The sequence below is a fragment of the Callorhinus ursinus genome, unplaced genomic scaffold (genome assembly GCF_003265705.2).
Source record: "Callorhinus ursinus isolate GAN/ISIS: 27379988/994484 unplaced genomic scaffold, GSC_fseal_2.0 scaffold133, whole genome shotgun sequence".
Lineage (NCBI taxonomy): Eukaryota > Metazoa > Chordata > Mammalia > Carnivora > Otariidae > Callorhinus > Callorhinus ursinus.
This window is the reverse complement of record NW_027397195.1, coordinates 78,175-101,789: the sequence shown is the minus strand read 5'-3', so window position 1 is coordinate 101,789 and position 23,615 is coordinate 78,175. Positions and strand designations below refer to the sequence as shown.

The 23,615-nt window shown below is 54.4% G+C and overlaps 1 protein-coding gene across 4 annotated transcripts in view; it reads right to left on the bottom strand.

The window, feature by feature from the left end:
• The window catches only part of CAMKK1 (calcium/calmodulin dependent protein kinase kinase 1), a 26,616-nt gene extending 6,264 nt beyond the window's left edge, over window positions 1-20,352 (bottom strand). Inside the window, exons 1-16 of one of the 4 annotated variants that reach the window (XM_025851331.2) lie at window positions 20,173-20,352; window positions 18,175-18,227; window positions 14,429-14,548; window positions 13,907-14,308; window positions 12,861-12,908; window positions 12,355-12,408; window positions 11,885-11,936; window positions 11,507-11,640; window positions 11,083-11,119; window positions 10,299-10,320; window positions 9,021-9,109; window positions 5,620-5,819; window positions 3,436-3,489; window positions 2,564-2,637; window positions 719-806; window positions 360-488 (exon numbers count right to left, since the gene is read on the bottom strand). In XM_025851331.2, coding sequence (XP_025707116.1) covers window positions 360-488; window positions 719-806; window positions 2,564-2,637; window positions 3,436-3,489; window positions 5,620-5,819; window positions 9,021-9,109; window positions 10,299-10,320; window positions 11,083-11,119; window positions 11,507-11,640; window positions 11,885-11,936; window positions 12,355-12,408; window positions 12,861-12,908; window positions 13,907-14,266 — 1,341 coding nt within the window. In that variant the 5' untranslated portion in view covers window positions 14,267-14,308; window positions 14,429-14,548; window positions 18,175-18,227; window positions 20,173-20,352. The remainder of the gene's footprint in view (window positions 1-359; window positions 489-718; window positions 807-2,563; window positions 2,638-3,435; window positions 3,490-5,619; window positions 5,820-9,020; window positions 9,110-10,298; window positions 10,321-11,082; window positions 11,120-11,506; window positions 11,641-11,884; window positions 11,937-12,354; window positions 12,409-12,860; window positions 12,909-13,906; window positions 14,309-14,428; window positions 14,549-18,174; window positions 18,228-20,172) is intronic. The other 3 variants (XM_025851332.2, XM_025851333.2, XM_025851334.2) reach the window with 3 other exon arrangements.
• Window positions 20,353-23,615: the final 3,263 nt, after the last annotated feature.

Sequence of the window (23,615 nt, the reverse complement as noted above, 5' to 3'; positions counted from 1 at the left end):
GAAGGAAGGAAGAAGGAAGGAAGGAAGGAAGAAGGAAGGAAGGAAGGAAGGAAGGAAGGAAAGACAAATGCTTCTTCCAGTCATGGTGAATGTTGACACTCAGTGAGGGCAGTCTATTTCTTTAAATCATTCACTCTCCTCACCAAGCCTCCTGGTCTCTTTACCATGAGGCTGAATAACATGCCCTCCTTCCCCACTGCCCTCCAGCAGGGCCTCAGTATGGATCAGCACTGGGGCTGGCTGACCAGATGGCCCTCTGTCCCTCAACAGGGCCCAGCACAGAGCAAGTCTCAGGCAATGGCAATGCCCTCCTTAGGCCCTCCCAGGACAAGGGAGCCTTCTGCCCCTCACCCCCTTACCACCGTGGTCCAGCTGGGGATGAGCTTGACTGAGTTCTTCACCTCCTCCTCCGTCACCTCCACCACACTGCAATGCTCTTCCTCCGAGGGAAGGGGCTCCTCCCCACTCTTGGTCACCCAGGGGTGCAACTGTGAAGTTGGGAGGGCAGGGAGAGGTCAGGATAGACAGACACCCAGTCAGCAAAGGACCACGGGCATTCAACCAGCAATTGCCTTGAGGGGACCCAAAGCCCACAAACCCCAAATCCAAACCCAATATATAATCTATATATCTTGGTGTAGGGCTCTCTAGAAGGAGAAATTGAGGCCTGTTTGTTGTGTCCAAGACCAGCCCAGCCCAAGACCTCTGGCTCCCCAACCTTGATGTCTGGCACCCCAATCCTTGTTTCAGGATTCTTGTCTAGCATCTTCAGGATTAGGTCCTTGAGCTCCTCACTGACCTTTGGCCTAAAGCGGGGGGAGGGGGGAAGGAAGGAGATGAGGGAGAGATAGTTACTGAGGATTCTTTCCTGCCCACCTCTCCATCCCCACCTGCTCTGGGATTCCCTGCATAGTACACGTCAGGGCCGAGACACACCCAACCCTCATTTCTTCAAAAGCAAGAGGGATACCCCAAGATATCAGGGCAGAAGGGGAGAGTTTCAGAACAAGTAGATAGATGTCCTTCTTTCCCGAACAGGAAGTAAAGCCATCTCCTGTAGGAGGCAGGGGCCACAAACACAAACGCAGTCCCAGGGGTACTGGACACCCCCTGGGTAGCAGAGATGGTGAGGATAATGTGAGAAGAGTCAGTTTATGGGACACCAGGGGCCTTTGCCCCACTCTCCATCTTATCCTGTCGTCTGCCTGGAGGTGGCCAAGAAAGATTCTCATTTGACAGAGGAAGAAACTGAGACCCAGAGAGGTTAGTGGGTTGACACATTGCTACCCAGAAGAGTGAGGGCAGGGATGAGAGACTCAGGGGAAGGGAGGGGGGCAGGACTCTCAGCCCCATGTCAGCCTGGACTATTTCTGCCCAAACTCCAGGCTTCTTTGCTACCAACATTTTGGGGAAGCCCGTCTGTCCAAGCCTGCAGAGAAGGAACTCACTCTTGGGACTGTTGACCTTGGATCCCTCTGCTGTCCTAGACACTTAATCCCTTTCACAATTCCTCAGCTGGGAAGGAAGAGACCTCTGGCATGGGGTCCAGCAGGAGGAAAGGTACAGAGACAGGCAATTATAGGTAAGGGATGGAATCCAGTTGGCTAGTGCTATGTGGGAAGAGGTGGCAGAGGTCCGTGAATGCCAGGGCCAGGAAAGGGCCTCTTCATGTGGGCTTTGTAAAGCCTTGGAAAAACTTTAAGTGAGATGTGGTGAGATATGTTGTGCTTTATCAGGGTCACCCTGGCCTGATTGTGGGGGCTGGACTGGAAGGAGGCTGGCAGCAGGGAGACCAAAGACAAAGTGGCTAGACAAGGCTGGGGACAGAACCAGTTAGGGGTGCAGGTGGCAATGGAGTCAAGAGAATGATGAAGTAGACTCAACAGGGCCTGGGGGCCAGACTGGGAGTGGGCACAAGAAAGCAGGAGTCATTGAGGACAAACCAACGCAGGCTGGTTTCTGACCTGCCCAGGGGACTCTGATGGCAGAAGGGCCCTGAAAAGTAAGGAGTCGTGGTAGCCAATATCATAATCAGAAGAACCGCAGATGAGCAGGGAGACCTCTCTATATAGTCCCTCTGGGCTCAGAGACCTCCGTCACAAGGGGGGAGGGAGTGGCTTCAAATGCCAGACCCACTGATAACTCTCCTCTGGAGCCTCCATTTTCCATCTACAATATGGGGAAGCACACTGCTATCTTGAAGCCCTCCTACCCCATGTGAGGAAAGTAGAGGCTCCCCATGGTTCCAGGGTGTGTGTAAGGTTGATGCCATTAACCCCACAGAAGCCTTTAGAGAAGGAGCAGTGTGAATGTGTGACCTGGGGTCATTCTGGCCTCAGAGTTCCATTTGTACAGTGGAATCCAATCAGATGTCTCTGAGACCTTGCTCTACAGTCCCATACCCCCCTCCCCGCCCCGTCCGCTCAGGGGCCCCTCCCAGGAAACAGCACCCCCACCTCCAGAGCTGCAGGCTGGGGTGGGGCCTTCAAAGGGCAAATGCTCTGCTACCCCTCAGACGCGACTCCCTGGGGGTGGGCAGGAGCCCCCTTGAAGGGCAACTCACTCCTCAGGAAACACCACGGCCTCATTCTTGATCTTCCTGTGCAGGGCCAGGATGTAATCATCGATGAATGGGCACTGTTGGGTGGAGAAGCAGACAAAGGATGCGGGCCCAGGGCCTCAACTTGCCCTGGGGGACTGACCCCATCTCTTGGTATGGCCAGAGTAGGGGGGCAGCTCTGGGCTCCTTAAGATGGGAGGAAACCTCGCAAAGATGGGTAAGGAAACCTTAGACGAGGTTTCCTCCCGGCCCACAGTAGGTGCTCAACAAACACTGACCGAACAAATGAGTCATTGAGGGAACTATGAGGCTGGATGTGCCCACTGGCCTCATGACCACCTGCAGAATGGCCTCCACTCCCAGGGCTTGGAGTTTGCGAACACACTCACTGAGGTTCCCTTCTGCCTCTCAGTACAGTCACTAGAGCGGGAGCACCTGTGGATAGCGATTTCCACCAAGTCAGTGTCAAGGGTTCTCCAGGCCTGGCCTGACCCAGAGCAAAAGGCAAGGACAATTTGTAGAATGAATGAGTGAATGAGTGAATGTGTGAATGAATGAAAGAATGAATGGCATCAAGGGCCAGAAGGACAGGGAGTGCCCTGGCGGCGAGGTGGCAACACCACCATCTACACCTCCCATTGGGATGTCTTCTGTCCCGGAGCTCCTTCACGTGAATCTCCTCCCAAGGGTCAGGAGAAAACAGGAAAACGTTTTTCCCTCAGTCTTCTCTGAGCCAGGTGGGCCCTTTCAAAAGTCACTTTTTTAGGACACAAAGGAAGGGCCTGCAGCTGTCATTCATCCTGCTTCAGCTTGGCCCAGCCCACGGTGCCAAGGGCCTGGGCCCGCCCAGCTCCGCCAGCCCACTCAACACTCACCTTGCCATAGACAAAGCAGTATAACGTGACCCCGGTGGCCCACACATCCAAGGCCTAGGAAGAAACAGCTCATATCAGTCCCCCAAAACGAACCAACAGCCCTCCCTCACCTAGCTCCCATGGGCTGTGGGAGAGGGCATATTGGGGAACTCCTTCCTCAGTCATGTAGTCACTCGACAAATAACTCCCACTCACTTGTTCTATGCCTGACCCTGTGCTGAGCACTAGGGACACAGGGATGACCAGAACAGGGCCCCTACCTCTTAGGGTTTCCAAGTCCCCTTGTAACAGACCCAAACCGGATACATTTCTAACTCAACAGGTGCAAAACTACCCTTACCTACAGGATCACATTTGCTGTACCCATGGTGCACCCCAGAAACCATCGTATATACTAAACTTAGACTCACTAAACCAGCTCGTCATCCGTTTTCCTGATGATCCACTGGGGAAGTCACCATCTACCTTCTTTCTGACACCAGAAACAGCCCCTGCCCATACCAAGGCCCTGGCCTTCGGTCACCTCCACAGCTCCTCACAGCTCCCCCATACCCTGGGTTCTAACATGTGCTCTCTCTACATTTTCCCCTTGTGGAACCCCATCTCTTCTCCTGGTTTCCACTTTCTCTCACATGTGAATGAGTCTCAAATGTCTACCTACATATTCCTGGCACAGATGCCTCATCTAAATCCAACCAGGGAACCAGGGAACACCAGAGAAACGCAAACTGACGTCATTCCATAAAGTAACAGGACTGTTCTCTTCAAAAGTGTCCAGGTTAGAATAGACAATAGAAGAGACAAAGAAAGGCTGAGGAAATCTTCCAGATTAAAGGACAAAGAGATGTGACAACTGAATGCTATGACTAACCCTGGGTCAGATCTTGGACCAAAAAAAAGGGGGGGGGCATTAAAGTACAGGATCCACACAACTGATGAAATGTGAATGGGGGGGTGCCTGGGTGGCTCAGTTGGTTAAGCGACTGCCCTCAGCTCAGGTCATGATCCCAGAGCCCCGGGATCGAGCTGGGAGTCTGTTTCTCCCTCTGACCCTCCCCCCTCTCATGCTCTCTCTCTCTCTCTCTCTCTCTCTCATTCTCTCTAACAAATAAATAAAATCTTAAAAAAAAAGAGAAAGAAATGTGAATAAGGTCGTTTAGATAATAGTCTTGTATCAATGATAAATTTCCTAATTTTGATAATTGTACTGAGGTTATGTAAGAGAATGTCCTTGTTCTTAGAAAATATCTGCCAAAATATTTAGTGATAAAGGAGGATAATGTCTCCAACTTAACTCTCAAATGGTTCAGAAAAATGTAATCACTTAAATGTAGGGAGAGATGTGAAAAGGTAAATGGGACAAAATGTCAATAATTGGTGAATCTGAGTAAAAAGATACATGGGAGGTTTTTTTTTTATTATTCTTGTAATTTTTTGTAAATTTGGAATTATATCAAAATTAGAAGCTCTTAAAAAAATCTCTAGCTACATCCCTGACCTCTCTTTTGAGCTCCACACCCACACACGTGTCCAGATGCCTCTTAACCATTGCCTCCTTGGCAGGTGAGAACAGGCATGTGCCCAGGGACACCCTACACTACAGGCCCTGCTCAGAAAGCTATGCCCATTGCCTGTCAGTTAGGGGGAAGCCCAAGTCCCCAAGCCGCCTTCTAAACTCTGCCCAAGGCCCATCATGCCCTCATGCCCCCTTCCCTGTGCCCCTCAGTGCTTTTGTACATTTTCTGGACTCCACCTCATGCTCAAATCCTCCCCATTCTTCAAGGCCTAGTTCAAACCCTGCCATCTCCAAAGAGTCTGAGGGGAGCCTCCAACTTCTTCCCAAACATGAGCTCTCCTGCTCTTTTCCACCATCTCCAGAAGGACAGCGAGCTGGGCTGTCTGGGCTGTCTGTTTCATAGCCCGACCCGCACTCAGCACACAGCAGCGGGCAGAAAGTATCTGCAGGGGAGGCCTGGGGCCATTTTGCTGGAGAATGAGAGGACGCCAAAGTTGGGGAGTTTTTCAAGACCCCAGGAAGAAGCAAACAGGAAGGAGAGGACCATGTGCAGTGTTCACTCTTGAGACCTAAGGACCCTGACACCCTCAGGTTGGAAACGAGGCCCCACTGCAGGCTATCCCACCCCTCCGCCTGAACCCCAACTCAGCCCAGGTCCTAGAAGCCACCTTCCCACTGAAGCTCTGGCCAGAATCAGAAATGGCTTCAGGGGCCATGAATGCTGGAGTCCCGGCTGTGCTGGACAGCTGAGCGTCATTGCCCTCAAACTGGTTGCTAACGCCAAAGTCAGCAATTTTCACATGCTCGTCATCTCCCAGGAGCAGGTTGGATGGCTTGATGTCCCGGTGGATGATCTTCTGGTAGTGCACTGCGGAGAGAGGCAGCTTGAGTGCTGGCGTGGGCAACCCATGCCTGGAGCCCCCGCTCCCACCCCCTGCCCTCACCTGGCCAGGGAGGCCCATCTCAAACTCTAGGTGAGAAGGAACCCATGCACACCCTTGTCTCAGGAGGACCTCAAAAGGGACTTTAGGGCCCCCTCTGCTCCACGATGTGGTGGAGAGACCAAGGCCAGCCCAGGCTGTTTGAAGCAAAGCTAGGACTGGACTCTGAGGGGTCTTTGGACTCCAAATGGAGTACTCTCTGTGGCAATCAAGACACCTGTTGCTGAGGGGGACTATTGGAGGAAATCGGGAAGGGAGGCTCTCCATTGGCCATGTCTGGCCTTCCCTCATGTTATCCGCAGTCCCAAAGCCTGTCAGAACATTTCCCCAGTCTCTTCCCCCACCCCACCTGGTCAGGGATGTTCTTCCTTCTTGGACTTAGGGTAGAATAGTGAGGTATCCTGCAGAAATACCGCCTCAGGCGTAGGGACTTTGGGCTGAAGGGGTTTCAGAGAGAGAGGGCACTCCAGGCCTTGGGACTGCTGGGACAGACATGGCAGGGGTAAGAAGCAGCCTTCTCCAGGACGCTTAGCGCTCACCTTGCTCCCTGGCTCTGGGACTGCCAGGAAAATGGGCCTCTCAAGGCTGAGATGGCCAGAGACGTCCCAGCTGAGAGAAGACACTGACTCTACCCCCACCACCCACGCATGGGCTCCCCACTCAGCAAATACCTTCCCCTGGACCAGCAGATCCCAAGATGCTGTAGAGGAGGAAAGAGGAGAGGAGAGGTGGAGGGCAGGAAGGCTCGGGGCAAAGGGACTGAGTGTCACACAACAGTAACAACCAAACCAGCGGTCCTACGGGGACCGTGTCCTGTGAGCCTGCTGCAACGAGAGATTTGACACACACCCACCGGAGGGCAGAGGCTCAAGGGGCTGTGTATTTGACCATGGAAAGTGGTCTCAAATTCTTATCTCAAACTCTAGCCTCTCCCCTGAACTTGGGCTCTTTATCCATGTGGATATCCAGTAGACATCTCAATGTAGATCTCAATATTTCTCAATAACACGTCTAATTCAGACCTTGATTTCTCCGTCAGCAACGTACTCCCCCCACCCCCACGCCCCGCAAACAAACAAACAAAACAGAAGACCCCTGTTCCTCCTTTAGTCTTTCCTATTCGGTTAATGGCACATTATCAGTTGCTCAGGCCAAAAACCTCAGGATCATCCCCAACTCCTCTTTCAGACTCCATATCCTATTCATCAACAAGTCCTATGGGCTCAGCTTCTAAGCTACATTCCAGATCTGACTGCTCTCATACCTGCACTTGCACTTGCCCCATCTATAAGAATCAGGCCTGGGCTCCCTGACCACAGAGCCTTCCCCAAGAAGCCTTGACCCTCCCCTAGAGGACCAGAATCACAAGGATAGAATCACACCTTCAGTGCCTGGTGCCTCCATTCATCTGCCTGTCCAGCCCCTGGTTCTGACCAGTGGGCTCTGGGAAGCCCTTCACTATGATTAGCTGGGTCTTGATAGGGCTTTACCCAAAAGCCAGATGGGATTAGCTTGTTTTGGGGTGGTGGGTGGAGAACAGAGGATGGAGGACAGCAGGCCCTCAGCTGAAGGGAAGGGCCCAGGACAGGAAGGGGTGGAAGCCAACCTGGTATAGGGTTGTGGCTGCCACTTTTCACACCCAGGGTGAAATGCCCCCTTCCCATAAGTCTAGACCCTTGAGAGGGACTATCTGCAAAGCCCTCCTGTCTGTGTGTCTCAGTTTCCCCATATGTACAAAGAGAGTATTAATTAGAGGGCACTGGAGTGACTCAAATGAGAGAAAGATAATCCTGGTTCCTGTCATCTCTGCCAGGTCCTCACCCTGTTCACCCAGGGAGAGACTATGCTCCTGATAAACCAAGCTAAGATTCTAGAGAGCTGGGCACCACTCTGGTTCCCCAAACCAGGCCAGAAACCTAGGTGTCTGAGGGCCCTGCCCTCCCCCTGGCCAATCAGTCATCTAGCGCTGTTCCCGCTCACCTTCTTCATGTCTCTTCCCCACTGATCCAGGCCTCACCATCTGTCACTTGGGCTGTAGAAAAAGCCTCCTTCCTAACCAGCTGGCCACCTCTTGCCCTTTACTTAGCCGCCACACAGCTGCCAGAAAGAGCTTTCTAAGATGCAAATCCTGTCATGCCCCTCCCTTCTCAAAGCCCTCAGGGGCTGACAATGCTGACGGGATAGTCAGGAAAGCCCTCCTGGTGTGGCTTGAATAGCTTCCCAGCATCCCGTTTCACCACCCACAGGGCCAGGCTTCAGCCAGATTTTACTTCTCCCCATTCTCAAACAGGACATGCCCACTGCCCTCTGTGCCTCTGCGAGGCAGTTCTCTCTGCTCCGCATACTCTCTCCCATCCATCAGCCATCAAGCCTGGCCAGCGAACTCCTACTTATCCTTCAGGACCCTGGTCACAAGTGGCCTCCTCCAGGAAGCCTCCCCTCAGTGCTCTGACAGCCGTGGGCCTCTCCAGCCTTAGCAGTCACTGCACTATAGCTGCCTGCTTCGTTTCTCGTTCCTTCCACGAGGCTGTGAGATCGCGGAGTTCCCATCCGGGTCTTTGTCATCTCCTTGCCTCTAGCGGTCCCTTAGCAGGTACTCATATAAGAATGCAGTAAGTGAAGTAAATGAATGAATGCATAAGTGCATTCCAGAAAGAGAGGCCAAGCTAACATCCTCCCTCCTGAGCTCTCATCACCTGAGGGCCCTCACAGTAAACACACCCTTCCGCACCCACAGGACCCGTGATAGCACAGACAGCCGGATGTAAATCTCTCCCTTCCTACATCTCTTGAGGCCCTGGGCACAGGTTAGCCTTGGCTAAGAACTACTCAGAGATGCAGAGAACACCCCAAGCACAGCCCGACTTGATGGTGACTAGCCACGCGAGGCAACCCGCACGCATCCACGCATCCAAGCATCCAGGGAAGTCGGCCACCACTCCCTTCCCCTTCCCACCGGAGATGCTAGGCCCCGCCCCCAGCCCACGCCCCGCCCCCAAGTGAAGCTGATTGGTAGATCCGCGCTAACAGACAAGAACGGCCAAGAGCTAGCTCAGCCTGGGCCCCACCCTTTCCGGTGTCTCCCTCCCCTGTACCCCTGTTCTGGGGGCACGCAGCCCCTCACTCACAGTACTCAAGGCCTAGGATGATGTCCCGCAGGTAGAGACGAGCTTGCTCCTCCGGGAAGGGCTTGTCGCTGGGTACCTCCATGACGGGCCTACAGGAAGGGCGGGGAGGAGCAGTGTTCAGCTGAATCAGAATGAGTAAAAGCTGACTAGCGGGTGAAGCGGGACAGGGGCTGGGCCATTTAGGCCCCTCGGGACTTCCCGGGAGCCCTCTATGCTCAAACTGCTCCCCAGAACCCAAGACATTAGCTAGTTCTCCCATATAATGAAACACTTAAAACACCCACAGACCCAAATATCCCTTTACAATAATCACAATTTCAAATTAGCTTTATCTTAATTTCTGATTGGCTCGGTATTCCTTCGTCTAAGTACTTAATTTTCCATAACCGAACTGTTACAAAGATGCCATTCAGAGCAGTGTTTTTCAAACTGTAGGTCTAGACCTAATAGAGGGTCATGAAATCCTCTTAGTGGTTAGCTAATGCTTTGTTTCTCTAATGAAGTAGAATTTATCAGAGTATATTACATGTAATAAAGATGCAATGTTTTGTAAAACTTTGGTTTCAGTTACAGATATGGATGGCAATGTAAAACATATGAAGGTCAAAAATATTTGAAAGCTTCTGAATCTGAGAAGGATGCTACTCTTAGCACCCCCACTCCCTGCAGAGAGACAAATCACAAGCCATATGTAGCCTATATTCAAGGTCTGGACAGTTAGGGCCTCTGGTCCACCCAGGCCTGTGCCCATGACCCCATGTCTGCTGGTTTGCAAATACCCTGGTAAGGCCAGTAGGGCAGACATGAATTAGAACTGTGTGACCTTGGGCAAGCCACTTACCCACTCTGAACCTCAGCTTCCCCTCTTGTAAATGGCAGCAAATGGAGTCCCACCCACCCAACTCATAAACTTGTAAAGCTGAAAGAACTCTTTGTGATTTGAATCCAGGTGACAGCCCCATCTCTACATATTTGCTTGAGAAACCCTCCTTTCTTCTCCCTCTCCTCCCTTATAATCTTTCCAGTTCTTCAAGGCCTGGCTCAAAACCCACCCCCTCTGTCAGAGGACTCACTGAATGTTCCAGCCTCACTGACCCCCATCGGACTTCAAAGAATTGTCCTCCTGGTCTCTTGTTTTACCCCAGACTAGAGCTCCACAAGGGCAGGGCCTTGGCCTCTGCTTTCTCCTACAGTAGTTGACCCTGGGATTAGGGACACAGGGAGGGAAAAGAAGGCCTGGATTAGACTTGGCCTGCCTGATTGGGAAGGGGAACTCACCCCTTTCTCAGGAGGTCAAACACTGAAAGAAAAGAAAAGAAAAAGTAAGTAAGGTGCAGCCAGGCTAGCAAAGCAGGTGATGCCAAGGTCCCTCCCGTGTTCTGGAAGATAGGAGAGGGGCAGGCATCCAAGCATACCTGAGGGAGGGATAGGACAAGGGTCCCAGGGTATCAGAGGAAGTAAGTGGGTGAGAGTACTTTCACTATGGATCTGCCTCATCTGATTCAGCATGGATTCCTTTTCTGGGAACGGGGTAGGTAACTGGGCTTGGAGAAGGGGCAGGAATTTTCCTAAAGGTCATAGCAGATAGGCAGGTAGGACAGGGAGTGAAGACTAAAGCCTTGGCCTTAATTCCTAAGCCAGTGTTCTTTCTGCCCCTTTTCAGGGCCTCTAAACCCAGCCATGAAATTAACATTAACAACAATCTTGTATATAATGACTCATTTTACTCCTCATATCAGCCCTATGAGGTGGATACATTGTCCCCATTTTACAGGTGAGGAAACTGAGGCACAGAACTATCAGACAGGGTCTGGGAACCTGTATCCCATAGCCTGCTTCCTGCATCTACCTGATCCACTGTCTCTCTGGTTAGCGGAGTGGGGGCTTAGGCATATTTGTTGGATCTAACTTGATATTCTAAGCCTGGGTTGGCAGGGATAGGCAAGGGAATCCAGGGCTTGAGAACATATTCACACAGCCCATGTGAAGTTCATGTGTGTCCCTGGGGGGCCCTCGGACTGACCCCAGGTAAGCTGCTTTGGGAATGAGCTGGGTCACTTACCCAAATAGAGATTGTCCTCATCCGGGTCATCCAAAACCTAGTCAGAGGGAACAGACATGGGAGTAGGGGTGGGGGAGGCATGGGGTGGGAGCCCCAGACTTCCTTGTACTCACCAGTACCCCCAGTATGCTCTGCAGTGACCCCAGACAATGGAGCAGGAACTGTGCAGGCACCAGATAGATGGGGCCTCAAAAATCACGGACCCTCAACCCTAAGCCCCTTACCCTCACCGAGACCTTGAGAACATCCCAGACCAGCCTAAACTGACCCCTAAAGCCTCCCTATAGCCCCCACCCCAAGTCTAGCTCTGTCTTTGGAGGCCTTAGCCACATTACTCTTGCAGTGAGAGCCCTAGGTCTGCGCTGAGTGTTCCTAAGCACAGGACTTGGGCATGAGTTCCCAGCCACTCACCACTGCTTCCTACCTCAATCAGCTTGACCACATTCACATGGTCCAGCTTCTTTAGTATGGCAATCTCCTGGTACACTCGCTCCAGGGGCAGCAGCTGCTTGGCTGGTCCTCCTTGGGTGGCTTGGGACCCTCTTGGAGGAGGGCGACCTGGGACCAGGAAGTTGAGTCAAGCCCCTGTTGCAGGAGGCTGGGCCTCATCATGGCCCTGCAACCAGCCTCAAGCAAGAATTTTGTAAGAGCGACCCACCAAGCACATTCCCACCACCAGGCCTTTGCTCATACTGTCCCCAGCTCTACCCCAGCCCTAAAAAAACTAGCTAGGGACTGAGGTGCCCTCCTTCTCTGGCCCCAGGCAAGGAGCTCCCAAGCACAGGACCCAGCAGATACATACGTGGAAAGCCATACTGCTTCAGTAACTTCTTTTTGGAAAGAACTTTCATTGCCTGAGGAGGGAGGGGCAGAAATGTCACGTGTGGGTAGCCACCAGGAGCTAGAACAGGCTGGTTATATGTGGATAGAGGTCCAGAAAGGAACACTTGGTGACTGCCACCAGAGCTGAAGCTATGGCCTAAGTGTGTGGGTAAGCCGGGTTAGGAAGTGGCCATATCTGAGTCTAGGCCTTACCCCTATTTCCCCAGTAAGCCTTTCTGGAGCTCTCCCCTCAGAGGGGCCCAGCCTCTGCTGGCATATTCTCAGGGTCAAGAAGCTTACTCCTTTTACTAAGCATACTCTTAGGGACAGGAGCTCACGCCCCCTAGAGGCAACCTTGTCCTCAGTCTTCCCAGCACAGCCGCGCGACCCACTTCCCAGGCTTCTGGGGCCTGGCCCGGGGCAACACCTCCCTCCCATCCCCAGACTCACATAGTGCCTGTCCTCACTTTCGTTGTAGGCCAGCCTCACCACGCCGTAGGCACCCTGGAAATAGGCACTGGTCAGCCCTGCCTGGACAGGGCAGCCCCGCCCCGGACTAGCTCAGGGAATGGGCAGCCCGCACAGCTCCGGCCCCCTCCCTCCACAGCCTCCCTCCACCCCCACCACCAGCTGGCCCCCAGCAGGCATACGTTTCTGGCAGACAGGGAGAGGGCTCCTGCGCCCCGGGATCTGCCTCTGCCGGGCTCAACACAGCTCTAAGCTCCCTCAGTCCCTCTTTGTCTTCCATCAAAAACTAAGAAATAAGGAATGGGGAATCATTTCCCACCCCTCCCTGGATATCTTCTAGAGGACAAAACTTTCTTCACTTCTAAGCTGGGGCCTTTCTGGCTCTGCCTCACATTCCCAGGGGAGAAGGAACTGTCAAGCAGAGGATCCTGACAGGCTGCCTCCACAAAGCCTCCAGAGAAAAGTCCCCACTGCCTGTCCAGTCCTACCTTGCCAATCTCACGCTGCAGCTTGTATTGGTTCAGCTGTACACAGTCCTGGGGGTGGGGAGGGGAGGAAGAGGGGAACATCAGGTAAAGCTTGACCCAGAGGCAGTGTGGATCCCACCTCAGGAGCCTGTTCAGGGCCCGATCCTGGCTCTGGGCCCCTCACTCTCAGACCCCACATCTCATCAACCTTTCAAGTTTGGATGGGGGGGGGGGAACGTGGCGGTGTCCATGCCATCAAAAGTGATGCGAGGCCTTGGATGGCGTTTGCGAACATGAATGGTGAGCCATGGCTGTATTTTACTGCCTAGGAAGCGGTGAAGGAAAAATGCACTAATTCCTGCCTGAACGCTGGCGTCTGGGAGACCTTCATCTGTGAGAAACACATGAGCAAGTATTTCTAGAAACAGCTAAATGCAAGGTCTTGGCTGCGTGGACAAGAAAAAATGAGGAGAGCCTTAGGGACAAGAGGCCAGAGGCCCGGCTCAGGCATAACAAGCCCAGGCTCTGCAATCGGTAGATTGCTCGCTCGGTACTAGGACTCACTTTCAGATCTAAGTGGCAAGGACAGAGCCAGTGGGACAGAGGAACAGAAGCAAGAACAGAGGCTGGAAACACACTGGCAGCTTCTGAGTCAGAGGAGACTCTAAGAAGCAGGATTAGAAGTGGGGGCTATCTCTCTCCGTCTCTCTCAAATAAATAAATAAATAGAAGTGGGGGCTAAAGCTGGGTTAGACTTGTGGTAGGGAGGGCAGACATACTACCTATCTTCAAATGTCTAAGAGGAGTTCTTGGGGGACAAGGGAGGGGCCTATTTCTGAGGCCTGACCTAAGGGTAGGAATGGTGGGACTTGTAGGAGGCAGTGACTGGCTCAGTCGGAGCTCCCCTGGTGGGAAGAGCCATATTGTGAGACAGCAGGCTCTTCAACTCTGGGGGCTGTGCAAAAGCAAAGGCCAGGCAGCTGTGTGGCAGGGGCCGGGACAGAAAAGCATCTTCATTGAGGACTACTGAGAAGCTCACGGGGACCCCCTAGCTCTGCCCCACCAACCTCTGTGTCTGAGATGGCCACGTGGTGGGACTCAATGGTGGGCCTCCGCCAGGCCCGTGGGGAAATGTGGCTGGCAGGCCCTGTGGCATAAGGCCCAGCCTGGGCCTCCAGGCAGCTTCCTGCCGGCCGCTCTTGCAGGGAGAACTTCCTAGCTGAGAGGCTGGGACGGCCTAGGGGGGGTCTTGAAGCACCACCGGGGATCACGGAGGCAGCTCTGGTCCTTGGCAGAGGGTCCACACCATTTCTGGCAGGCTCTGGGCCACCTCCTGCCTCCTCCAAGTGGGCCACATCAATGGCTGCCACTCGTTCCACCAGCTCTGCCCGGGGGTCCTGGCAGCAGACTGCTGGGCCCCCCTCCATTGCCACAGTTAAGGGGGTCCTCTGTGCAGCCTTATTGGGAACCTGAGAAGAGAGGACAGAGAAAGCTTCAGTGCTGGCCATGGGGTATGGAGGTCAGATTTCCAGGCCCTTCTCCCATTGTAGCCACAACCCTTAGGTCCCACCTCCATGACTCTGCCCTACCTGATCCCTCTGCCTGAGTTGCCAGCATCCAAAGTCAGGTCTGTCCCTACTAACTAAAGGAATGCCGGGAGCTCATCTGGCTCTGCTGCATCGCGGCCCTCCAGACCTCAGTATCCCCATCTGTAAAACAGGGATGGTCATGTCTGCCTTGCCGGCTTCACAGGGAAGCAGGGAGAAGCTGATATTCTGGAGTCCGGACAGAGAGAATACTGGAGGACCAGCAGCACTGGGAGAAACAGAGTCCAGGGTCAGCTCAGGCCCCATCCAGCAGACAGCCCAGTGACTCACCAGCCCCACCCTTAACTGCAGAGCATTCCAGTGTTGCTGCTGGAAGCTGAGCTGGGCGCTGGTCAGGCAGAGGCCTCCCTGGTACTCCAAGCCAGTCCCTTATCTCCTCCAGGAAAGCCTCTCCAGGACCACCGAGCAAGTCTGCCATCCCCCATGTCTCCCTTTCCTGCCCCAGCGGAGCCTGTAGCCTACGAGGGGGTCCATTAGGGAGGAGCTGCTGCTTTGGTGGCTGTTAAGAGAAACTCCACTAAACTAACAGGTCATTCCTTATTTTTCCTGTTTTTTTCCTTCCAGTTTATTTGTGTGCCCAAAATATTTGTCACAGCTGCTCACGCCGAAATGCTCTCCATGGCCTGGCCTTACACCCACCCTGACCCTACTGCATTCTGAGTCCCAAACCAGGCCCCAGGCTAAGGACTGGGCCCAGCTTGAACCCCAAACCAATGTCCAACCCCAGGTCCAGCCCTCCCCTTCAACCAGAACCCTGGGCTGAACCCTGACCCCAGGCTGAATCCTGACACTCGGACTGGGACTCCATCTCTGCTGGAGGCTGAGCCCTGGCCCCACCCCAGCCCAATGCCCCTCCTCCTTCCTAGGCCAGACTCAGCATCTTCTAAGGAAAAGGAAGTGAGTGGACTCCTGACCCTCTGCCCTTCCTGTCTGGTGCTAACTTCCTCTGTACTCACACAGTGACTTTAAGAACATAGCCCTTGTTCCCCCATCACCTTGCTTTGACAGATGTCAAGGAGGTAGGGCTCACTAGAGTCCACTGGCCACAGAGGATCCTGGTCTGGATTCCAATCCTGCCTGCCAACCTACTGTGGGGTCTGAGGCAGGCTCCTTCCTGACTCTGAGCCTCAGTCTCTCCCTCCGTACTCTGATGCAGGACCTTCTCAGATTCCCTAGGGCCACAACAAGGCTTAGAGGGATAGTGGGCAAGGGTGTCATCCAGAACCCCTGTGCTTGGCACACAGTGTGTTGAACTGAGTAGAAACCTAGAGGTAGTCTCACCTCACTGGGTAGTGATGGGGTGAAAAGGTGTGAACACTATCCATACCGGGCTCAGGACTGAGTCTGCCACTGGGGAAGCTCCGTAAAAGTGAGTTGTTGTGCAGCTGTTGTTGCAATTGCCTAGGACACGCTGTGGCCCAGATGGATGTGCAGGCGGCATAAGGCGGCTATGAAGGCTGACGTCAGGCCCTCCACCCTCCCTCCTGCCTGGATCAAATTCAGGTGACTAAGCATGTCTGCGCAGGAGGCAGTGGGGAGGCCCCGAGTTCCAGCCTCATGTCCAGGTGATGGGGCCTAGCACCTGAGGCTGTGCATCTGAGGGCATGTGTCCACACGTGAGAGAACGTGTGCAAGCAGGGATGTGGGCTGGGGTCACGGTGTATGTCTGTGGGGGGCAGGGGCGGAAGAGTCCACACAGAGAAGCGCATCTGCATGGGGACAGAACTCTAGCGGGTGTGTGTGTAAATGTGTTCATGTGCACTGGGTGCCTTTAGTCTTCCTGTACATGAGCTCCAGAATGCAGGGTGGGGTCTGCATGGACACCTGATCTCAGAAGGTCAAGTCTGAACTTCCCACATGGTCACCTGTCCACCAGGCTGGGCTCTGTGTCCTGGGCAGGTGCCACCTCTCTCTGAGGGGCCACCCAGGGGGGCTCTCAGGGTCCTCCCCAAGCTGAGGCCTCGGGAGACACTTTGTTGAAACTGACTGGGTAGGCAACTAGGGGCTACATGGGCAAATAGAAGAACCGACAGACAGGCTAGGACCCAGGCTCACGGCCCAGCATGGGCTCTGTGGGCATGGAGAGCCTCCCAGGGACCAGCCTGGTCCTGTAGCCAAGAATGACCAGACTCAGGCCCTCTCTCACTGGGAAAAGCTACCCTAATCCTGTCCTCCCAGACTTGGGTCGTGTTGCCTTGGAAAAGTCACTGAGACTGAGACTCTTGGGTCCTCCGTTTTCTCAAATGTGAATCAAGCAGGAGGCTGCCATCCTGCCAACTCCCAGGGCTACAGAAGGAAGCAGATGAGATCGTGGACAGAGAAGCAGTCCATGCCCCGAGTGATACGGGGCTAGGATGTGTCTATATCCAGAAGCCACTAAGATAGAGAGCCTTGATGTACAATGTAGAACCCCATATCTGCCCCCCTGGCTCCAGGATGGCCTGGCACATTAACACCCTCGGGCTATGCCCCCCACCCCCAGGTGTCTGGCTACTTCCAGCGTGCAGACCCTGGTTCCAGATGCCTGCTTGGCCTGGCCTCCTCCTCAGGATGTGCCCCACCCACCTGGGTCGCTCGGAGGAGGCCCAGAGCAGGAGAGGGCAGGCAGACCCTGCTCTTGTCCAAATGTTCAAGCAGCCCCTCCTGGCATGATTTCAGGCACCACTCAGACCTCACTCTGAATTCTGGAAGGCTGCTGTGAATCTCAGGGCCAGGTTGAGCAGCCCCCACCATCCAGGCAGAGAGGACATGGCCTGGCCATCCAAAAACTGGCCAGAAGGGAAGTTGCAAGGAGGCGATCTAGCCATCCAGGCCAGCCACAGAAGGTCGCCCTGACATCGCCAGGCTGCCTCACAGGAGCAGTGTTTATGCTCCTGACAAGTGTCTGGACAGCCCTGGCAATGGGTACCCTCTGCAGCTCCTGCCTCCGCCCGGGATGACTCAGTTCTCCTTGAGGGAGGCCCAGGCATCTAGTGCCAAGTCATGCTTGAGGATGCCTACTGTGAGGACGCCCCCTCCCATCATCCCTGGAGGGGCCCCAAGCACTGAGGTGGGCTCTGTACCCAATTTGGCATGGCAACCCTCAGTGCATCTTCAGCACATCTTGGCTGATGGTGTCCGGGCATCACCCTCTATCTCTGCCCTTCCTCATCTTCCACACCAGGTCTGTACCTCCAGCCCAATTCTTTCCAGCCAGCTGCCTCCTCCCCACCATGTTCCTGGGCGGCTCAGACCCACAGGGTTCCCATTCAACTTAGCATTTCCCCCAAGTCTGCCCTTCGTCCTCTGCCTGCTGCAGAGGTAGGTATTGTCATCCTCCCAGTTCTCCAGAAACCCAGGAGCCCATCTTCTCCCTTTCACTCATCCTTGCTCCCCTAGCCCCACAATTACTCTCTACTCTGGCTGCATCACACCACTCGCAGCTTCCCAAACTGCAGCCTCTGTTCTGCTGCCAGAAGCTGTGTACAAGCTGTGCCTTCTGCCAAGGACACACCTCCCTCTATTTTGCTGCTGGAGGATAGCTCACATGTCTCCTCCTCTAGGAGCCCTCCTTGATCTCCCCACTGCTGGGTGAGGCCACTAAGTTGAACCCCTTACAAAGTCAGGACTTAGACCTCTGCTTTTCCTTCCCACTGCTTCTGCCACACAGTCTCCCCACCTCCAGGCTCATACCCTGACCCCACCCCACACCCTCCTCCACACCAGTTGCTAGAAGGAGTACTTCTAACATGCAAATGTAGTCACGATTTTCCCCACACCTGGCCTTCCAGGAACTTGGAATCTGGAGGACAGAAGAAGAGGAGACCTAGCCTCAGACAGGGGGCTCACAGGGTAGGGAGCAACCAGAGACACGGACTCCTGGGATGCAAATCCAGAGTCACTCTTTCATGCAACAAATATTCCATAATATTCCACCTGCCATATGTGCCCAGAGTCAGTCATTTATGCAACAAATATCCCATAAGCACCTCCCGTGTTAGGTGCTGGGAAATAAAACAGTGAAGCACAAAGACAAAGTCCCTGCTTTCAGGCAGTTTAATTTCTAGTAGGGGCAAGAAGCAATACACAAGAAAGGCAGTAATTAAGAGATGAATATGTCAAGTGGTATGTGCTATGGAGGAAAAATACAGTCATGTAAGGGGAATCAAGAGTAGGGGCTGGGGGGGTACTATTTATAGTGTGGTCAGAAAGGCCTTTCTGTATAATGTGAGTAGAATCTGGAGGAAGTGAGGAGGCAAGCAGTGTGCACATCTGGGAAGGGCATTGCAGCAGGGGAACCAGAAACTGCAAAGGCTGTGAGGTGGGAGAGTGCTCCCAGTCTGAGGAACAGCAAGTGGCTAATGTTGCTGGAATGGGGTTTTGCACGTGAGAGGTACCCAGGCAAGCAGAGTTACACCTGGATGAGAAGGCCCAGCCATTTGCTGTGCCTGGCCCAAGGGAAGGCTTCCTGGAGGAGGTGGTATGTAAGCTCTTTCGTGACCACTGAGTAAGGATTTCAGAGGGGAGAGGATGGAAGTTCTCACTGTGCATGACAGACAGCCATTTTCAGGCTGGGACTCAGGGCTTGGCTTTGGAGGGGTTTGTGGACAGAGGCCAGGAGGCCTCAAAAGCCAGAGGATGGTTCTGAGCAGGGCAATGACCCAGTTGGATGAGGTTTAAATGATCCCCCTGCCTGCTGTGGGGACTGAGGGTGAGAGACCAAGGAGGAGGCAAGGGTCCCCAGAGTCTGTGAGCCTAGGACGTGGTCTGACACACAGTGGGTGCTCAATCTGTACCAGCTGCATGAAGGAGTGAGGGCTGTATGGGGGCCAGTGCATCCTCAAGGACACAAGCTGTGTGATCCTCCTGATGTCCTGGCCCACTTGGCAGATACACAGCCCCATCTGCACCCACAAAAGCACAGTCCTGGGACCTGGGACATAATCTTTTCTACACACCTCTGCACCCTCCAGACACACACATACCCCCAGAGATGCGCACACCGACGTCGCACGCCGACGTCCATGTGATCGGCCCTCACACACCACTCCATCCAGTCACGCACTCCCCTCACACACACAGGCACACTCCTGTGTCCACGTGACACGCACACCCACCTCCAAACACCACACACAGGTCCCCGCGCACGTGTGCACCATTCGAGCCACCAATTCCGTGCCTGTTAGGCCCCTGAAGCCGCAGTGCCCGCTTCTTCCAACCCCTCCACCCCGGCCCCATCCAGGGGGACGACTGCGCAGCTAAAGCCACACGCCACATCTGTCCCATTCATCCACAACCCCTCCCCCCGCCTCTCCCCAGGTTTTGCAGGAAGACTCAGCGGAGAGCCGTGTAGGAGGAGCACTCCGCGCTGATCCACACGTGGGTGCACAGGTCTGGGCCCACTCTGCAGAGACACGGCCTCCCACCCACGGCTGGGGCGGGGATGGGTAGTGCGCCGGGTATGAACGCAGCCCCGCAGACTAGAGCTGGGGAAGCGACGCAGATGACGGAGTGCCCGCATAGATGCGGTTCAGGCTGCCGGCGCAGACAGAAGCGGGCTCCGGGAGGTACCTCGTAGATCCGGCCCCCCAAAAGGGGGGAGGATCCCCGCACCAATGCGGTCCCAGAAGCCCTCATTAGACGCGGCCTCGTAGACCATCCCTCTTCCCTACAAGGCTCCGAGCAGACGTTCAGGCGTTCGTCCCCTCCCGCTCCCCGCCCCAGGTCCCCTCCCCACCGACCCCTACCTCGGCGCCTGGCGACGGTCTCCGCGGCCGGCCGGGCGGGCGACCAGGCTCGCTCCCGAGGTTCGCGCCCCGCCCCAGCCGCCTCTCCCGGGGCTGGGATCGCAGTGCTCAGACCACCCGCGCCGCGGCTCCAGACAGCTCTCCCTCCCTCGCCCGCCGCCGCGCCCCGCCCGCGTTCATTGGTCGTGCTGCGCGGCCCGCGGCGCCGCCCAATCAGTGCCCGGGACTCTCGCCCGGCTCCCGGAGGGGAGGGGCCACGGCGCGCAGTGGCTCAGGAGGGGCCCCTCCCCCTGCGGCGGGGCTGGACCTCGTCACGCCCCCGACGCCCCAGTTAAGGCTACCTGGCCTCCCTACAAATCCCTCCAAACCGCGGCCTGGGCCTTTTAGCCGGACCTGGAGAGTCCAAGTGCTTAGTCCCCAAAACCCTTTGTCTCCTCCCATCTGGGCCTGGCTGGGGCAAGGGCGCACGGGTGGCGGGGGGAGGGGGGTCGGGGGGGGGTCTGGAGATGCGCGGTGCCTACTAGGAGGGGGGCAAAGTGAGATCCGCGACTAGGATGAGGCAGGGGCTGAGTGCCAGGGAGAAAGGCCGTGAATGGTAAGACTCGGGAGTTTAGCCTTCTGCCGGGGGTGGGGGTGGGGGGTGGGGCGGGGTTGGGGAAACGCGAAGGGGTTTATCACTGGGATCATAGTCGGATTCATGTTTGGGGAAGAGCTCTATAAAACAGGAGGCAGGAATGGCCTAGCTGGGACAGAGGTCAGGACGTCCTGACCTTTATGGTGGCAATTCCTGGGGACTCTGCCCATCCCCATACCTGTCCTCTGGATTGCTCACCAGCTCTTGGTTCAATTATGCTAAGTTCACTTGTGAATCCTCTGGCACCTCACCCCACCACTTGCCCAAAACAGAGCTCCATATCACTCCCCAAACCTGGCCTCTTGTGTCCCTGTCTCAGTCTGGAGCCAGAAAACTAGGAGTCATCCTAGCCCCAACCAGCCCCGCTCATGCTGGCTCTTAAATATCGCTGGAATCCATTCATTTCTCTCCAGCTCTCTGCCTCTCTCTTAGCTCAGGCCACCCTCTTTGTGTTCCCGGATTACTGTGGCAGCCCCATCCCCATCCAGTCTCACTCCTCCTACTGGCCTTTCTCCACTGGGCCTCCAGAGCTATCTCTCAGAAACCTAAGTCTAACTAGTCAGCTCCTGCTTAGGAATCTTCTGTGGTTCATCAGTATCCTAAGAATAGGTCCAAACAAGTCCTCCATGATCTCAGTCCTAACCACCTACCTGTCTCACCCCTTTCAGGGCTTGGTTCAATGTCCCTTCTGCCAGGAGTCCTTCCCTATGACCTCCTCGCTGCCCAGCATGGGTTAGCAGCCTCTCCTAGGGATTTCCTTGTACTTAGCATCCATTTACTTGCCTGTTCCCCCTCTGGACAGGGTCTGTTTCTAATTCACCCAATATACTGTCTGACACATCATGAGCGTAGGTGCTCAAAAGATGTTTGTCTAATGAGTAATTAGATATGGCACTCAGGTTGGATTATGTGGGACTAGAGTTCAGGAAGGAGGGCTGGGCCAGAAAGACAGTTTTGGAAGTTGTCAGAAAAGACCCATAATTGTAAGTATAGCCATGGGAAAGGGTGAGATAACTCAGAGCAAATAAAGCAGAGGTCAAGGACAGAACACTTGTTTTAAGGAGGAAAGATTTCTGCACCACGTAGGATCAATTTTGACTCAGGTACCAGAAATCCCACGTAAGAGCCTCAGAGAAGACAGACCAAGGCCAGTAGGTCAGCTCTGCTCCACAAAGACCTTCCAGATGTGGCTCTTTCCACTTAACTGCTCCAGCAATCTATGACCCTTGTCCTCATGGTTCAGGGTGGTGGCTAGAGCTCTAGCCATCACATATGTATTCCAGGCAGTGGATGAAGACAAGGATGAAGAAGAGGGCAAAGGATCTGCACCAGCTCTCTTTTATGGGAAGTTCCCAAAAGGTGTCACATGGTACTTCCACATATATCCCATCAGCTAAAACTTAGTCACATGACCAGACCCAGCCGCAAGAGGAGGCAGGAAATGCAGTTTCTATGCTAGGCAGCCACATACCCAGCTAAGAACCAAGGGTTGCATCATCGTGGACAGAAGAGGTACCCAGGGACAACTAGCTGATTCCACCATTGAAAGGGAGGCCGGATGGAGAGACAGAGCGCTACTGGTATGCCAGGCTCTGGGCTAGGCACTTTACAGATCTTACCTTACCCCAATCTGAGTAGAGCCTATTATTGTCCCTGACTCACAGAGAAGCTTGGAGAGTTCAGCAACTTGCCTGAGGACATAGAGTGACCCTTGGCAGAGCTGCGGTTGAAACTTGTCTTTTCCCTGTATACTGGTCTGGCTGGAAAATCAGGAGAGGGTGGGTCCTAGGAGTTGCTGGAAGGAAATCTTTCCACAGAGGAGGGCTTGGTCAACAGTGTCAGAGGCTGACAGGCCAAGCAGGCTATGGGCTGAAGGGTCTGCTTCGATTTGGCAGCAAGGACTGTCGGTAACCTTGACAAGGGCATTTAGAAGAAGTGGGGGTGGGGGCTGGAGGCCAACTGCAGAGGGTGGGATGCCGAGGGAAGTGTAGACGTGTAGGTCTTTCTGGAATGTTGGCAGTGAAGGTAGAGCAGGCAGAGCTGCAGAGGAACGAGGGCCGGAAGGAGCAGATGCAGGTACTGGAGAGGTGAGGCGGCCTCTGCTGGGAGGCCTCTGGGCTGGATAGAAGGGCTGGATACAAAGGAAGAATCCTGGGCTCGTTCAGGAAGGAAGGGGGCAGGAGGTGCAAAAGCAGGCAGCACTGAAGAACAAAGGGAGGGAAGAAGAGGGAGTTCCTGTCCTGTAAAATCCGAAGGATGGTTCTTAGCTGGGGAAGAGGGCAGAAAGTCAAGGGCCTGAAGGACAGGGAGGGGGCTGGCCTGTGCTGTCCAGTATCGTTTCTTACTGCCACTAGCCGCGCGTGGTGATTTAAATTAATTAAAAGTAAATAAGATTAAAAATTCAGTTATTTGGTTACACTAGACACATTTTAAGTATTTAGTGGCCACGTGTGGTTAGTGAATACTATTTTGGGAAGCACAGATAGAGAATGTTTCCATCATTGCTATTGGACAGCACTGGTCTAGATAGAGTGTGGTGATGGGGGTGTTCCCAGAGACCCTGCCTGGCCATAGGTCCAGACTGCAGGTCTTGCCCACCGCAGGGCCCCTGGAAAATCCTTCCACACTATCTCCATTCAAGACCTTCCTCCCCTCGTTGAGATTCCCTCAGGTCTCTCTCCTGGAGCAGCCAGCCCCATTCTTATTCCTGCTTTCCTGAGGCCGCTCCAGAGAGTGTCTGCTGTCTGAGTGCCAGGCCTCTCAAAGCTGTGGGAGGGGTACATGGAGGACCAGAAAGAGCTCCAATGTT